General features: G+C 42.4%; 1 protein-coding gene across 2 annotated transcripts in view; it reads left to right on the top strand.

The window, feature by feature from the left end:
* Nphp1 (nephrocystin 1) overlaps positions 1–16,644 on the top strand; it is a 55,553-nt gene that overhangs the window by 23,346 nt on the left and 15,563 nt on the right. For both annotated transcript variants that reach the window (XM_057781669.1, XM_057781668.1), the window contains exons 10-14: positions 5,883–5,977; positions 9,358–9,486; positions 12,254–12,328; positions 14,477–14,587; positions 16,183–16,265. In XM_057781669.1, the coding sequence (XP_057637652.1) occupies positions 5,883–5,977; positions 9,358–9,486; positions 12,254–12,328; positions 14,477–14,587; positions 16,183–16,265 (493 nt within the window). The remainder of the gene's footprint in view (positions 1–5,882; positions 5,978–9,357; positions 9,487–12,253; positions 12,329–14,476; positions 14,588–16,182; positions 16,266–16,644) is intronic.

Genomic DNA, 16,644 nt, shown 5'->3' on the forward strand with positions numbered 1-16,644 from the left:
TATTGGCAAAATTAGACAGTCTTTTTCCTTTGTACCTGCTTGTCCAGTTTGTACAGCATATTGTCAGCAGTCAAGGTAAGAACAGTCCCCTCCCCGCCCCAGTGGGTAACCTTGCCACAATGAAAACAAACTCCATTTAGAGGTTTTTTGATATCTAATATCTTTTCTGAAGTAAACTGATGTTGCCAGGAGCAGATATATTTCATTCTCACAAAAAGCTCTATGTTAATAAAACATTTTAAATGCTTTAAATATTCTGTAGGCCTTTGAAGTATTTGAAGATCACCTGTCTATCTAAAATATATCTCTGATTTTTAAAAGCATACCTAACATGACTACAAATTTGGTTGTAATGGGTGACTAGCTACTAACCTATATTTCTTTATTATCCAAAATAGTTTGTAATAACTTTGAAGGACTAGAACTTTGTTACATTGTTAAATGAACTGTATATGTACAACACATTAAACAAGAGTGGAAATGTCTATATAGTAGTTCTAACAAAAATTGCCTTAAATTTGTATCTGCATACAAAAATCCATACCAATGTAAAATATGAGACTAGTAGGCTCAGCATTCTATCCTTTTATGCCATCATTTTTATACTATATCCCCCCCCATCTCTTCAGAAAGAGATCCCTGAATCTAATCTTATTTTCTCAGGTTTTTCCCTGGCCATGACCAAAACCAACTTGAAACCAACCACCACTTAATGATGACAAACATCTATAACCCACTGAATGACCAAAAACTACCCACCCCATCTCTTAGGGATATGGGTGTTACATTATTTATACTGCTTCCTGTTGTCTGGGGATGCTGGCATCTTTGGGGGACCCTGAGACTATTAGGATGATGGTCAAGTACTGACTAGACTAGTTTATGAAGCTGAACCATCTTAGCCAGCAGCCTTGAAGCTGTTCTGGATACAGAATTTTGAGGAAACTGCAACAGAAGGCACTCTGAGGTCCTGGATCACCTGGGCTACCCATTGGTAGTCTGATACCCTTACTCTGAAAACATACAAACTTTCAAAAGTACCATACATATCTGTATTAACACAAGTATAGAATGTGCATGTGCACAAGTCAGTTAAAGATGATTTTTTTTGTTTTATGTTTGAGCAGGTAAAAGGCATCTATCAACTTTATAAGTTTGTACTGTATAATAAAACTGTAATATAAATATCTATGCTATATGAAAGGATGGCATGTATAATCATGTATAATAATGTTTAATAAGTCATGAGGACTCTGGAGCCAACAAGATTTATCATGTCTAATCTCATCTCAGAGCTGTTCCCATATCAAGGAATTGGCTTACAAGATACCTGTCCTGTAGTCCTTTTTTGGTTTCTTCCCCTATGTCTGTATCCAAGATACTGAGGAGGTCTCCTCTGTTAAAATCTGATCTCTTAATCTGTAATGAATCCACAACCTTTTATTTTCTGTGGAAGCAAAAGCATAGCCTCTTCTCTAACGCAACATGTTTTTTTGACTTCCAGTTTGAAGTTAAGACAACTTCAAATATGTAGTTTGGTTTAATTTAGCAGTTTCCATAATCTAATGTCTCATTGGATTATGCGCTATAACTTGTTCATCAACAATCAAAAAATTTGAAGACAACATAATAACATATAGGATCAAGACTCCCTGTGTATTTCCCATCTCTACATGGATTATTCTCTTTTTGTATTACTTTTCTCTCTCTTTAAAGAAGACTTTATTATTTTTAAACTACTTTTCTTTTTTTTTTTTTTTTGTTTTATTTTGTTTTTCGAGACAGGGTTTCTCTGTAGCTTTAGAGCCTGTCCTGGAACTAGCTCTTGTAGACCAGACTGGCCTCGAATTTTTAAACTACTTTTCTATGACTGTCTATACCTATTTTTTCCCTTAGGCCTATACACATTGTTAAACACACTGTAACCTGTTTAGAGGTTTTTCTTTCTGAACCTGCTTTATTGCGTATCTGTAACCTTTTCTGTCTACATGAGCAAAATCTGAAACCCCCCATTTGGCTTAGCTCATGGTGCACTGGCCGCTCAAGCACGCAGGAAACTGCTGAGAGATGTGTCTCTGTATTGCGGCAAGCATAAGAGACACAAGAATAGGAAACTGCATTTTCTCAATTTTTGTGTGTTTAGAACCTTTTTAAAAGCTTTTTCAGGTCTTACAATATACATGGGCAAATGTCAGGTGTCATTTGTAGGTGGACTTTTCTGTCCCTCTGCCAGCTCCCAAGTCATGACATGGAGACTTATTAATTATAAAAGCTCAGCTGAAGCCAGGCAGTAGTAGGGCACACCTTTAATCCAGCACTTGGGAGGCATAGGCAGGCAGATCTCTGTGAGTTCAAGGCCAGCCTGGTCAACAGAGTGAATTTCAGGACAGGCTCCACAGCTACTGAGAAACCCTGTCTTGAAAAAAACAAAACGAAAAGAGAAAGAAAGAAAGAAAGAAAGAAAGAAAGAAAGAAAGAAAGAAAACAAAAGCTCAGCTGATAGTTTAGACTTGTTTCTAAGTAGCTCCTATGATGTGGGATTCCCCTCTGTATGCTATGAATACCATTGGTTAATAAAGAAACTGTCTTGGATCTGGACAGGCAATAGAGGTAGGTAGGGAAAACTAAATTGAATGCTGGGAGAAAAAAGGAGGAGTTAGGAGAAGCCATGGAGCTGCTGCCAGAGACAGATATGCCAGAACTTTACGAGGTAAGCCACTGCCATGTGTTAATGCACAGATTAACGGAAATGGGTTAAATTAAGTGGGGAAAACTAAACTGAATGCTGGGAGGAAGAAGGCAGAGTCAGAGAGAAGCTATTGAGCCGCCACCAGAGACAGATGCACTGAAACTTTGCTGGTAGGCCACGACCTCATGGTGATACACATATTACTAGAAATGGGTTGAATTAAGATATAAGAGTTAGCCAATAAGAAGCTAGAGCTAATGGGCCAAGCAGTGATTTAAATAATATAGTTTCTGTGTGATTATTTTCGGTCTGAGCTGCCAGGAAATGAGCAAGTGGCCTCCTCCTTCAACACTCTTGTAACTTAATCCATCTCTAGTCATTTATGTGTTACTACGTGATTCACGGCTTTTACCTCATTTCTTGTATGTCTGTTTCCTCTTGTCAACTGGCAACTCTGCCCTTTTTCTTCCCAGCATCCTCTTTTCCTCAGAAATCCTGCCTAGCTATTGGCCGTTCATTTTTTTTATTAAACCAGTCTGAGTGACAAATCTTTGCAGTGTACAAAGAGATCATTCCACAACATGCATGGCAAGTGCTTTGCTTACTGAGCCATCTCCAGAACCCTGAATCTCATCCCTTGAGTATTTGTCTTTTCGTCACCCTCCCTATGGCATCAGGGGTGGCCAGGCTGGTGCTCTGGGTTCCAGCCACTTTCCTAGTTTCACAAATGGTTTGAAAGAAAATGTCCCCCAAAAGGAATGGCACTATTAAGTGTGGCTTTGTTAGAGGAAGTGTGTCACTGTGCAGGTAGGCTTTGAGGTCTCATATATGTTCAAGCCACACCCAGTGGACAGTTCACTTCTTGTTGCCTGCTGGTCAAGATGTAGGACTCTTAGCTCCTGTTCCAGCACTATGCCTGCCTGTATGCTACCTTGCTTCCTACCATGATGATAATGGATTAAATCCTTAAAATGTAAGCCACTCCAATTAAATGTTTTTCCTTTATAAGAGTTGTTGTGGTTATGGAGTCTCTTCATAACAATAGAAACCCTAAGACAGCTGTCCTTACCTCTATCTTTAGCCAACCCTCTCCAGCCTTTCCCCCATTGGTACGTGCCTAATAAGTATTAGCAGGACATCTAATCCTGCTGCCTTTAAGGACCAACCCCCAAGCCCCATCCCATTAAGTCCTGCTCTGTAACAGGACTTTTCCAGAGCATTCTCTCTACCTGTTGTTTGTTCCCTTGTTCATTTTGGGCTTTCCCAGTGCTTAAGAACATCTGTCTATGAGCTGTTGTAAAGAAGACCCATGGTGACAGGTGTCTTAAGAACATCTGTCTATGAGCTGTTGTAAAGAAGACCCACGGTGACAGGTGTCTTAAGAACATCTGTCTATGAGCTGTTGTAAAGAAGACCCATGGTGACAGGTGTCTTAAGAACATCTGTCTATGAGTTGTTGTAAAGAAGAACCATGGTGACAGGTGTCTTAAGAACATCTGTCTATGAGCTGTTGTAAAGAACCATGGTGACGGGTGTCTTAAGAACATCTGTCTATGAGCTGTTGTAAAGAAGAACCATGGTGACAGGTGTCTTAAGAACATCTGTCTATGAGCTGTTGTAAAGAAGAACCATGGTGACAGGTGTCTTAAGAACATCTGTCTATGAGCTGTTGTAAAGAAGAACCATGGTGACAGGTGTCTTAAGAACATCTGTCTATGAGCTGTTGTAAAGAAGACCCATGGTGACAGGTGTCTTAAGAACATCTGTCTATGAGCTGTTGTAAAGAAGAACCATGGTGACAGGTGTCTTAAGAACATCTGTCTATGAGCTGTTGTAAAGAAAAACCATGGTGACAGATGTCTTCTGTGTGTACCTGAGCTGCTTGATTTCCTTGGAGTGACTTCTTGAGGTTCCCTCTGATAAAGTGGCTCTTTCCCGTGTCTTTCCATCCTTCCCCGGGATTCCTGCCATGGTTATGTTGGTTTCCCCACACCCTTGAAACTACCTGAGTGGAGATAGACTTTCTTTTTGGTTGCCAGCCCCAAATGGAGGAGTCTTGTTAATCATGAAAGTTTGCCCTTTAGCTTAGGCTTGTCTCAACTAGCTCTTACAACTTAAATTAACCCATTTATGTTTTTTTTTGTTTTTTGTTTTTTGTTTTTTTTTGTTTGTTTGTTTGTTTTGTTTTTCGAGATAGGGTTTCTCTATGGTTTTGGAGCCTAACCTGGAACTAGCTCTTGTAGACCAGGCTGGTCTCGAACTCACAGAGATCGACCTGCCTCTGTCTCCCAAGTGCTGGGATTAAAGGCGTGCGCCACCACCGCCCGGCTAACCCATTTATGTTAACCTATGTTCTGTCACATGGTGTTGCCTCTCTTCCATCTTGCTCGTGTTTCCTCTCTGTCTGGCTGGTGACTCCTCCTTTCTTCTTCCCAGAGTCCTCTCTGTCCCTGGAAGTCTGGTCTAACCTCTTCCTGCCTGGCTATTGGCCGTTTAGCTCTTTATTAAACCACTCTTCACAATGTAAACAAATATTCTGCTACATTTGAGCACCCTGAAAACTCATGTGTTGACTTCATGTGTCAGTCCCTCAGCTGTAAGCTAACGAGGGCAGGATGCATCTCTCAGGTTCACTATTCTGGTTCTGACTTGGCTCCAGAACTTTTTTTTGAGTGAGTAGTGATTTCTACAATAGGAAGTTCAGTTGTAGGCCTGTGATCGTGATCCCAGCATGTGGGAGGCAGAAGTAAGAGAACCGGAAGCTCAAAATCATCCTTGGCTACATAGAGAGACCAGCTAGGTATTTATAGGAGACATTATCTCAAAAAATTAATTAAAAGTAAAATTAATTATGTATTGTTTTCCTTATCTCTAAAATGTGATTGCAGATTTCTTAAATTTTACACAAGTATTTGAATGAATTCTTATTATCATAAGGCAGCTTTTTGTCTAAGCATCTAGAACTCTCTTAGATCACCTTGAGGTGACCTTTATGTATTTTTGTCTTAATTTTTGTGCCCTATTTTAATAAAGAAGCATATATTGGTCCATCTGCCTTGGAAATTGAATTCTTAGTGAGTACATGGCTTTTCAGAAATTTTTTTTGCTAGGTTTGTCGTGTAACAGTATGGATTTAGGGTTTTGACTTTCATTTCTCTTTTGTAAGAAAATAAAGGGGGTGTTATTTTTGCAGGGAACCGGTTTCAAGCAAGCTACTTCTTACAGCCCGAGCTCACAACATCGCAGCTGGCCTTCAGAGATCTACTGTGGGATGCTAAGGCAGGCACGGTAGGTGTGCTTACTGTTGGTCAAATGAGAGTGCCCAGTGTCTGTCCTGTGACAAGTGTGTAGATAGCATGTAAAATGGAAATTGACAAATGCTTTGCAGAGAATACACTGTGTATTTCTGAAAAATACTTTATAATTTGAACTTTGTATCTCAACTTTATTTTCCTTTCTCTTCTATTGTTGTTCTCTCATTACAAAAGAAATAATTCTAAGTTTATATTTTTAGTACATTTATTTATTTTACATCCCTGCCTCAGTTTCTCCTCTCTCCTCTCTCCTCTCCTTACAGGCCCTATCCCCTACCCCTCCCCTCTGTCCCCATCCCCCACCCCTCAGTCCACTCTTCCATTTCTCTTTAGGAAAGGGCAAGTCCCCCATGAGTATCAAGAAAAAATTACATATCAAGGTACAGTAGGACTAAAACCTCCCATGGACACGGTGACACAGTATGAGAAGCAGGATCTCAAGAGCCAGCAAAAGAGTCAGAGACAGCCCCTGACCCTAGTGTTAGGAGTCCCACAAGAGGGCCAAACTGCATAACTGTACATATAAGCAGAATGTCTATATCAGTCCCATGCAGACTCGCTGGCTGTTGGTTGAAACTCTGGGAAGCCCCTAGGAGTCCAGGTTAGTTGACTGTGTGAGTTGTCTTCTGGCGTCCTTGACCCCTCTCGCTCTTACAATCCTTTCTCTCCCCTCTTTTCCACGGTTCCCCGAACTCCCCTAATGTTTAGCTGTGGATCTGCATCTGTTTCCATCCTCACTGATAACAATTGGGCCAGGCATCAGTCTGGTCACAGTAGGTGGACAGTTCAGGCTGCTTATCCGTTACTGCTAGGAGTCTAAGCTGGGGTCCTCCAGTAGACTCCTGAGAGAGTCTCCTGTCCTAGACTTCCACTGGACCCTGAAATGACCCCCAGAAGTCCCCTCAGCACTTTCCTCCTCGGTACTTCCCCAGCCTGACTGCTCATGTTCCCATCCACACCCACCCTCAGTCCACTGACAGATCTCTTGTTTTCCCCTGCCCAGGGAGCTCTAGGTGTTTAACCCCCATTGATACCTAGCCTGTCTATGTCTGCGGATTATAGAATAGTTATCCTTTATTTTACAGATAATATCGACTTGTGAGTGAGTACATATCATGTTTGCCTTTCCCAGATTTGGGTTACCTTGCTCAGGATGATTTTTTTCTAGTTCTATCCTTTTGCCTTCAAATTTCCTGCTATCCTTTATTTTAACAGCTGAGTAATACTCAGTTGTGCAAATGTACCACATTTTCTTTATATATTCCTTGGTTGAGGGTCAGACATCTAGATTGTTTCCAGTTTCTACCTAGTACAAATAAAGCTGCTATGAACATAGCTGAGCAAGTGTCCTTATGGTATGATGGTTAAGCATTCTTTGGGGTATAGGTCCAAGATTGGTATAGCTGGGTCTTATGGTAGATCTAAGTTTATATCTTTATCATTCTTTAATTTTTTTTTTTTTGAGACAAGATCTCACCATGTAGCTCTGGCTGTTCTGTCAATTTTTTTTCCTGAAGAAATAAATTTTATATAATTTTTATGTACTTGGGTGTTTTAGCTGCATGTATGTCTGTGTACCACATGTGTGCCTGATGCCTGCAGAGGCCCAAAGAAGAGGAAGAGGAGGAGGAGGAGGAGGAGGAGGAGGAGGAGGAGGAGGAGGAGGAGGAGGAAGAAGAAGAAGAAGAAGAAGAAGAAGAAGAAGAAGAAGAAGAAGAAGAAGAAGAAGAAGGAAGAAGAAGAAGAAGAAGAAGAAGAAGAAGAAGAAGAAGAAGAAGAAGAAGAAGAAGAAGAAGAAGAAGAAGAGAAGAAAGAAGAAGAAGAAGAAGAAGAAGAAGAAGAAGAAGAAGAAGAAGAAGAAGAAGAAGAAGAAGAAGAAGAAGAAGAAGAAGAAGAAGAAGAAAAGTTGAGACCCCTAGAACTGGAGTTATAGATAGTTCTGAGCCGCCTTGTGGGTGCTGGTAATCTAATCCCAGATATCTGGAAGATCAGCTGGTTCTCTTAACCACTGAACCATCTCTCCAGCCCTGTCCGGCCCTCTATCTTAATTATTCTTTACCTCATTTTTTTCATATGTAAAAAGGGAGTGATTAATAATAATAGCAATAATTCTTTCAGCAGAGTTGTTGTGGGGATTAAATGATAAAGAACGATGCTGGGCACATAGGAACTCAATAAACGTTAGTTTTAAAGTTTGGTGAAGTACCTCTGTTGTGTGATGTTACTGGGGAGATATTCCTGCTCACCCCATGACAGGCCAAAGAAATAATTCTGTGGAGTCCAGTGTGAACCAGCCAGTCGATGGGGCCACTTCAAGAAGAAGCATGGGTGCCTTGTGTAGTTGTGTCACTGAGAAGCTCCACCCCAGCATGGGTGCTCACTTAAGAAAGCTGCACTGGGAATTGTCTCCCACAACCGCTAACCTACAACTTAAAGGCAACCACTCCAACAAGCCTCAGAAAGGGGTTGTCCTAAGTAGGGTTTCTATTGCTGTGATAAAACACCATGAAGAGAAGCAACTTGGGGAGTAAAGGGTTTATTTCTTCTTAGAACTCTCAGGTCACCTCCAGCACTGAGGGAAGGCAGGGCAGGAACTCGAGGCAGGAACCTGACGACAGGAGCTGAAATAGACGCCTCAGAAGAGTGCCGCTTACTGGCTGGCTCCTCATGGACAGCTACCACAGCAGAGCTCACACACATTTTATAGGAATGACTGGAAACTAGAACACTGATTCCATAGTCGAATCATTTATTTTACCTGTGAGTCCTTCCTGCATGTCCTTTTTATTGCAGTTTGTAAGTAATTAAGGAAAAAAATGCAGCTTTCAAATATAGCTGTATGAAAATTTACCTCAAATGACTGTCTTTTATATTAAGTATACTTCACTGAAAACTGTGTGTACGTTTGTGTAAAATTCTTGTTTTTTAAAAAATCTATATGTATTTTCTTTTTATTCCTTTGCTTGCTTGTTTTTAAAACAGGGTCTCATGTAGCCCAGACTAGCCTTGAACTCTCAATCTTTCTCCTTCACCTCCTAAGTTCTGAGATTTCCAGAGTGAATTGCTGTTCCTAGTTTTGTATTTATTTTTTTAAGATGTATTTATAAAAGATGTTTTGTAGCTGGGGTGGTGATGCACTCTTTTAATTCCAGCACTTGGGAGGCAGAAGCAGGTGAATTTCAGTGAATTTGAAGCCAGCCTGATCTTCAAAGCAAGTTCTAGGACAGCCAAGACTGTTATACAGAGAAACCATCTTGAAAAACAAAACAAAAAAAAGATGTTATGTAAAATTAATTGATTTTATTATAAATAACAAATAATAGTAATAAATTTTGTGCTTAATTTTCCTTTCAGATTATGTCAAGACTAAGTCGTGTGTCTTTGATTCTGACCCTCTGGAGCTGTAAAATGATTCCTCTCCCAGGAACAAGCATACAGGTTCTCAGTAGACATGTGCGTCTCTGTCTGTTTGATGGTAGTAAGGTAAGAACCAAGTCCACTGGAAGCTAAGTGAAGTCACCCCAGGATAAGGGGAAAGGATTTTATTAACACCATGTATTTTATATATATACATACACAGCATATACACATTAAGGCTTCTTGCACCCATACTGGTTCTGATTATGTAGGTTTAACTCCTGGTTCATTGAGTTGTTGGGGGTGATATTGGTATATCACTAGCAATGTTATCTCAGCTAATGTATCTGAGGTACTAATGCTCATCTCCTACTGTTATACTCAGCCCAGGTCTTAACTATAGTATTAAAGTATATAGTATTATATATACACTGGTGTAACCAACACCTTAAGTAAGAAAACAGAGCATTGCCATGTCTACACAAAGCTTTCCATTCTATTCCTCCCTGATTCTAGAGACTTTTTTTCACCCAATACCAAAAAAAGTCTGAATGATTATTTTATTATTATTATTTTTTTTTATTTATTTATTTTTATTTTTTTTTTGGTTTTTTGAGACAGGGTTTCTCTGTGGTTTTGGAGCCTGTCCTGGAACTAGCTCTTGTAGACCAGGCTGGTCTCGAACTCACAGAGATCCGCCTGCCTCTGCCTCCCAAGTGCTGGGATTAAAGGCGTGTGCCACCACCACCCGGCTTGAATGATTATTTTAAAACAAACATATCTTTTATGAGAAAATTCTTAGTGCCTAGATAGAAATCTGTAGCTTTAACTGCAAATTCTGGGAAGAATAAAGACTCAAAATAAGTTGTCTAAGCTACCAACTTAACTTAAAAACCTAGGAGTAGAAGACTGAGTTAAGCCAGAGAGGGAAGACCCATGCAAAATAGGCATGGCATATTTCATAGACTTAGGTCACAGGCTGTATCCGCATGTTTCTCTCCCACCCACCAGTTCCCAAATAACACTCAGAGGCTTGATATTAATTATATATTACTTGCTAGCTTTTTCATTTAAATTAACCCATATCTATTAATCTAATTATTGCCATGTGGCTGTGGCATTACCAATCTGCTGGCACATTGTTCCTTGGGCAACTGGATGGTGCCTTGCTCCAACTCCTCCCTTCTCTTGTATCTCTGTTTGGATTTCCTGCCTGGCTCTATCCTTCCGTGTCATAGGCCAAAGCAGTTTTATTTATCAACCAATGAGAACAACACATATTCACAGCATATAGAGAGACATCCCACAGCATTTCCCCTTTTCTGTCTAATCAGAATGAAAGGGGAAGGGAATGTGAGCTGAGCAGCAGCATTGGACTCTCTCTGTTCCCTGGTTGAGGTCACAGTGTGACCAACTGCCTCAAGATCTTGTGGCCACATCTAGAGACACTTTCTTATCACCATACTCTCAAGCAATGAGCCAGTGAACCCAACCTTCCTTAAGTTTCTGTGGTTGGTTATTTTGCCGCAACAGTAAGAAATGGAACAGCTCTACATAGCATTAACAGAAAGATAAGTAGAGAAATCCTGCAATATCTGGTGGTCAGGACAGCCAAGTGTCATTGTCAGCTGAATAAAATAAAGAGCCAGCTCACTTAGGACTAACCAGCTCCACCGTTTGCTGGCATGAGACCTGACCAAATGATGTGGCCCTGCTCACACTGTCCTCAGGGTTGATGTGAGGACTAAGTGAGTTAATACAAGTGAAACATGTAGGACTCCATTCAGCACAGGAGAGCATGATGTTGAGGGATGATGGTTGCAACTTAGGAGGGTGCTGCAGAGGGAGATGGAGGAGGCAAGAATCAACCAAATGTGCTGGGCTAGATAGGAGGGCAGAGTGTTAAGCAGGCAGGAGGCCTTCGACTTCCACATGTGATGGATGAGTTCATCCTTCATTGAACGTGGAATGTCTAATTGTGATCCTCATTTCCACACCTCTGTATAGAACCACTGCCAGTAGGTGTCACCGGTGACCACTGGTGACCAAAAGGAGATGAAGTGCCCGTTTGTTTGTTTGTTTGTTTTAGAAACAGTCTCCCAGATACACCCGGTCTGGCCTTTCACAAGAGCTAGGAGGCCAGCTTTGTTTGTTCGTTTGTTTGAGACAATGTCCTGCCCAGGCTAGGCTGGAATTCATCCTCTTGCTTCTGCTGGGATTACAAATGTACACCACAACATCATGCTTCAGTTTGAAGTTTAATTTTTTTATTAATACATGAAAATAATAAAACTTATACCAAAATCATAGATTGTAACTCATAAAAGTGATTTGTATCAGATTTCATGTTATAGGTGTATCTTAGTAGGAGCGCACGTCCTCACACTGTTTATTCTTCCACGAGAAATCTAAGACTGCTGCAAATAAGAGGTGCTGTTGTTGATACCAAGCAAGAACGTGGCACTTGTGGAGACGTCCCCCACCCCTCCCCGCCAACACAGCTGAAGTCTCTGAGCAGTTCACTAAAGGGCTCTGGTACCCTAGGTAGCAGGGAGATGGAAAGGAGCCCCGGACTTTCAGCTGGACACTTCATCTTCGCTGATTTTCTCTTGGTAGAAATGGAATTCAGGGCCTCCCGCGTGCTGAGCGCATGCTCTGCACTGTCCCCACCCTCAGCTGTATGCTCGGTTTTCTCTTCCTTCTAATCTTTTGTTCTTCTGTTTTCTTTGTCCTATATACACACAGAGAGAGGGGAAAAGAGAAAGAGAGACAGATAGAGAGAGCACCACGTCGATGCTGTTCAGTACAGAGTTGTTGATGCTTTGGGACTCAGAAGTTCAGGAGTCTCAAAGGCTCCTACAGTGTGGTTTCAAATGAGAAAATCTCGTTTCAGGTTCTGAGCAACATCCATACAGTTCGAGCAGTCTGGCAGCCTAAAAAACCCAAAACATGGACCTTTTCTCCCCAGGTAAGTCATCGCTGAGTGGGTTTCTTTACCTGCAAAGTGTACGGTCCAGCATGCAGCTCCCAAAGTGTGGGACATGGAGCGTGCAGTGCGTAGGGTCAAATGGAAATCTTTGTAGTCTGTTTTTCTTTGCCAGTTTTGGCAAAAATCCCTCAAGCTCCCAGTCACTGGAGCTGTGATTTCTGTGAGTCACCTCTCTCGGTAGATTTCAATATTAGGAAATGTCCCCTGATGGAGCAGAAAGCACGAAGTTAAGATTAGGATTGGGGTATTTTCCAGAAATGAAATCTTGCAACTGTGCTAATGGCACCTGTATTTTCCTCAGGTACAAATCAAAGGCAGCGCCTCAGGGACGAGTGCCTTACACCCAGGTCCTGTCAGGGCTGGGGTGAGGTTAGGGCTTCAGCCAGAGTCAGTTCCACACAGACGCTAGTGAGTCAAGGCTGTCTTGTTCTTTTTACGGTACTGTTTGTGGTTGACTTCTTTCCTACCTCTAAGGACTCATTGTTGAGCATTCTCTCCCCTCCCACAACCCACTCCTTTGTTCCACTGTACGCAGGAAGCCCTTCATTTCCCTTCCTCTTACTGCGTCAGGTCTTACTTAGCACAAGACAGAGGGTCAGGGAGAGGGCACAGGCTATGCTGGAGGCTCAGCCACTTCTCTTGATGTGGCATGTGTCCTCCTCGGTGGCACAACTCCTCAAAGCCCTTGGTGTCCCTCACACCTGCCTCTAGGGAGCACTGCTTGTCTCTTGGCTCCGACCTTCACTGTTTGCCCCTGTGCACACGCAGTGGTAAGGGTAGAGTTTTCTGTCTTCCGAGGATGCAAGTACAGGCTGCTGGGAAGCATGGATAAGTATGAGTGAGCTTCTGGAATGAAACGGAGCACGCCACGTGTGCTAGTCATGTGGGAGCTCACACTAACACCTGTGAATAGCTGCATATCCACTACCGAGGGACACTAGCCGTGGACACACGTGCACTGTGGTATTTGTCCTTGGTGCTGCCTGTGAGTTGGGGTCTGTGGACCATTCAGGCAGAGTGTGGTGCTTGTGAGGCTCGGAGGGTGTTGGAAGCACGGTGGCGAGAGGAGAGGAGGGTTCATCCCACAGGCCCAAGGGAGACTTTGAGCAAGGGAAACTAAGCTGTGGGAAATGGGTAGGGTTTCCTAGGCAGGGAAGGGGGTATGGTTGTCCTGGGAGATGGAGTGGGTTGAACAAAGGGAACGGGATGTCTGTAAGGCAGGAATAAGGACAAGTGCGTGTTGGTCTTGGCTTTAGCTTTGCTTGCAAAGAGCAGTGGTTGTGTAAGTAAAACATGCAGGACTGGGGACTGATTTATAGTAGTTTGCTTCTTTCCCTGTTCTAAGCAAAAAAATCAAGAAAGTTTAAGGTAATTTCCCTGTCAACAGAGAAGCTAAATGTTCTTACTTCCAATCATTGACATGTGAATCTGGTCCATCTACTTTCTATAAAGTTTGTTTGTTTTACATTTGTCTGTTTTAGCACATCTGTGTGTTGGAGGAAAGAGGGCTGCTTATTGTTCCCAGCCACTTAGCCCTGAAATAATCACACAGAAACTGTATTAATTAAATCACTGTTTGGCCCATTAGCTCTATCTTCTTATTAGCTAACTCTTTGATATTAATTTAACCCATTTCTATTAATCTGTGTATCACCACATGGCTGTGGCTTACCAGCTGAAGTTCCAGCATCTGTCTCCGGCAGCTCCATGGCTTCTCTCTGACTCTGCCCTTCTTCCTTCCAGCATTCAGCTTAGATTTTCTGCTTAGCTAAGTTCTGCCCTCCTATGGGTCCAAAGCAGTTTCTTTATTTATTAATGGTAATCACAACATATAGAGGAAAATCCCACATCATCCGTGTGGGCATGTATATGGCACAACATACAAGCGAAGGTCAGAGGGCAGCCTGTAGGAGTCAGTACTCCTACCACGTGGGTCCAGAGACCAAACTCAAGTCCTCAGACCTGGCAGCAAGTCCTGTACTCACTGAGCTATTTCCTTGCCCCACCCCCTCCGCCATCTCCCTCTATTATAACGCAAAGGCATGAGCCCCTTCACAGATGGATGAGGCTGGAAGCCCCGCCCACTCTTCACTTTCGGCAGTAACTTTGGTTTCCTTATCATTCTAGGTCACTGGCATCCTGCCATGCTTGCTCGATGGGGACTGTTTCATCAGGTCCAATTCTTCAACTCCAGACCTTGGGATATTATTTGAACTTGGAATTTCTTACATTCGCAATGTATGTCAAGTTTGAAAGACAAACTGTTCTGATGCATCAGAGGGGAACAATTAGGAATGTGTCTGATTTACAAGCAAAATAATAGAAGCCGGGTTAGCCACACTTCTGTTGCTATGGTGAAATGCCCTGACAAAAGCAACTTACGGGAAGGGTTTATTCTGGCTTACACTTCTAGGGACTCACTCCATCATGGCAGGGAAGGCATGCCAGCAGCAGAGGGAGGTAGACCATGAACAGGAAGTAGGACTGGACCAAAAACCTCAAGGCCCACCCTGTGACCCACTTCCCTTAGCATGGTCCAAATCCCAAATAGCATCACCAGTTGGGACCAGGTATTCAAACATACATGCCTGGGGGGGAGGGAGTCACACTTTAATCTCGGGAGGGTTTCTGTGCATCAGAAATTGAACTATGAAGGAACCGGAGTGATGATGAATGTTGTTTTTAAAAAGTATTACATTTGTTCATACACTGATAAAGTGTGGGACTTTCCAGAGGTAATTAAAAAGTCCTGAGGATATTCTGGTGGGGGGGTAGTAGGGAGTTCAGTCACCTCTGTCTTCTGGGAGCCAAGTCCACTTAACTTTGTAGGTCACAGTTCTTGCTCAGTGACTTGAGAAAGTGGCAAGGGAACATGAGAAACATGTTTCGATGTTTGTCATGAGAATACTAAACCCAGTGGTGTCCACCCTCACTAGTGACTCCACATGTCCATATTCTGGTCATAGCTTGAAAGGTATAGCGTATAAACTTGGCCTTGCAGCTAGACAGAGAGCTGTCACAGGAAGACCATGTTAACTTACCACATCGTCCTGTACATCTTCAAGACGGATGGGTAGGACATGAGAAGAGCCAAGTGAGCCCCCCGTGGTCCCTGGCAGTTGGCAGGAGGGTTAAGCTTCCTAGCCAGGGGATCGTAGACAGAGTTTCTCTGTGTCTCAGCAGCTACTTCCCAAATAATCACTCAGAGCCTTAATATTAATTATAAATGCCCAGCTAGTAGTTCAGGCATATTACTAATTAGGTATTACAACTTAAATTAACCTATATTTATTTAAGTGCTACCATGTGGCTCATGGCTTGCTGCCTCATTTCGTACATGTCCTGTTTCTTCTGTCTGGTTGATCACTCCTCTGACTCCGCTCTTCTTTTTCCCAATGTCTTTAGTTTGGTTCTCCTGCCTAACCTTATTCTGTTCAGCTATTGGCCAGTCTGCTTCTTTATTAAACCAATCACAGTGATATATATTTACGAAGTGTAAAAGAACATTCCACAGGGGATCTTTGAGTTATTGATTCCTGTATTCCATACCCCCTGTAAAGCAAAGCTTCAGAATATCATGTAGTATCCTGCGATTTGACATTGTCTCCAAATTACGTTAGCACTAGAGGCCCAATAGCAACAGTTACCTCAGGGTCAGGTTTAAGGGATGTCATTTGAAGTACCACTTTTAACATCTGACCTTCAGGTAAAATGGAGCCCTGGCATGCTACAGCTTCTTTTCCTTGATGGACAGCTTAGTCCTCAGAGTGAGTGCTGACAGCTTATGAGTGGTTATCTCAGACAGCATTCTCTGTGCCTCTTTTATTTCATAGTCAACTGGGGAGAGAGGAGAGCTAAGCTGTGGCTGGGTATTTCTGAAGCTTTTCGATGCCAGCGGAGTTCCTATTCCAGCAAAGTAAGTGAAGTATCCCTCACAAATGAGCAACTTTGTAGAAAATTCCTAGGGACTATCCTCCTCCGATTTATTCTGTTAATATTTCAACAAGTTTTGGAAAGAGGGCTTTTCACATTGATCTTGGCGTTTGAGAAAGAATGGATATTGAGAAATTGAGAAAGAGTGTATAATCTCACCCAGTAAGAAAGGAATGACTCGGAGATCCGTGTTTTAAAGGATAATTGCACGGGCTGTCTGCTGAGAACATTCAGTCTGTAGTCCTTATGAGAGCCCTGCGCTCAGTACGCTGCAAACAGAGCCTGGCATCCTTCAGAGAGCGGGCAGCTGAGTCGTCTGCAATCCTCTGCCTTCCCAACAGGCAGGATGCTGAAATCACGGT

This window comes from Chionomys nivalis, chromosome 9, assembly GCF_950005125.1.
Source record: "Chionomys nivalis chromosome 9, mChiNiv1.1, whole genome shotgun sequence".
Lineage (NCBI taxonomy): Eukaryota > Metazoa > Chordata > Mammalia > Rodentia > Cricetidae > Chionomys > Chionomys nivalis.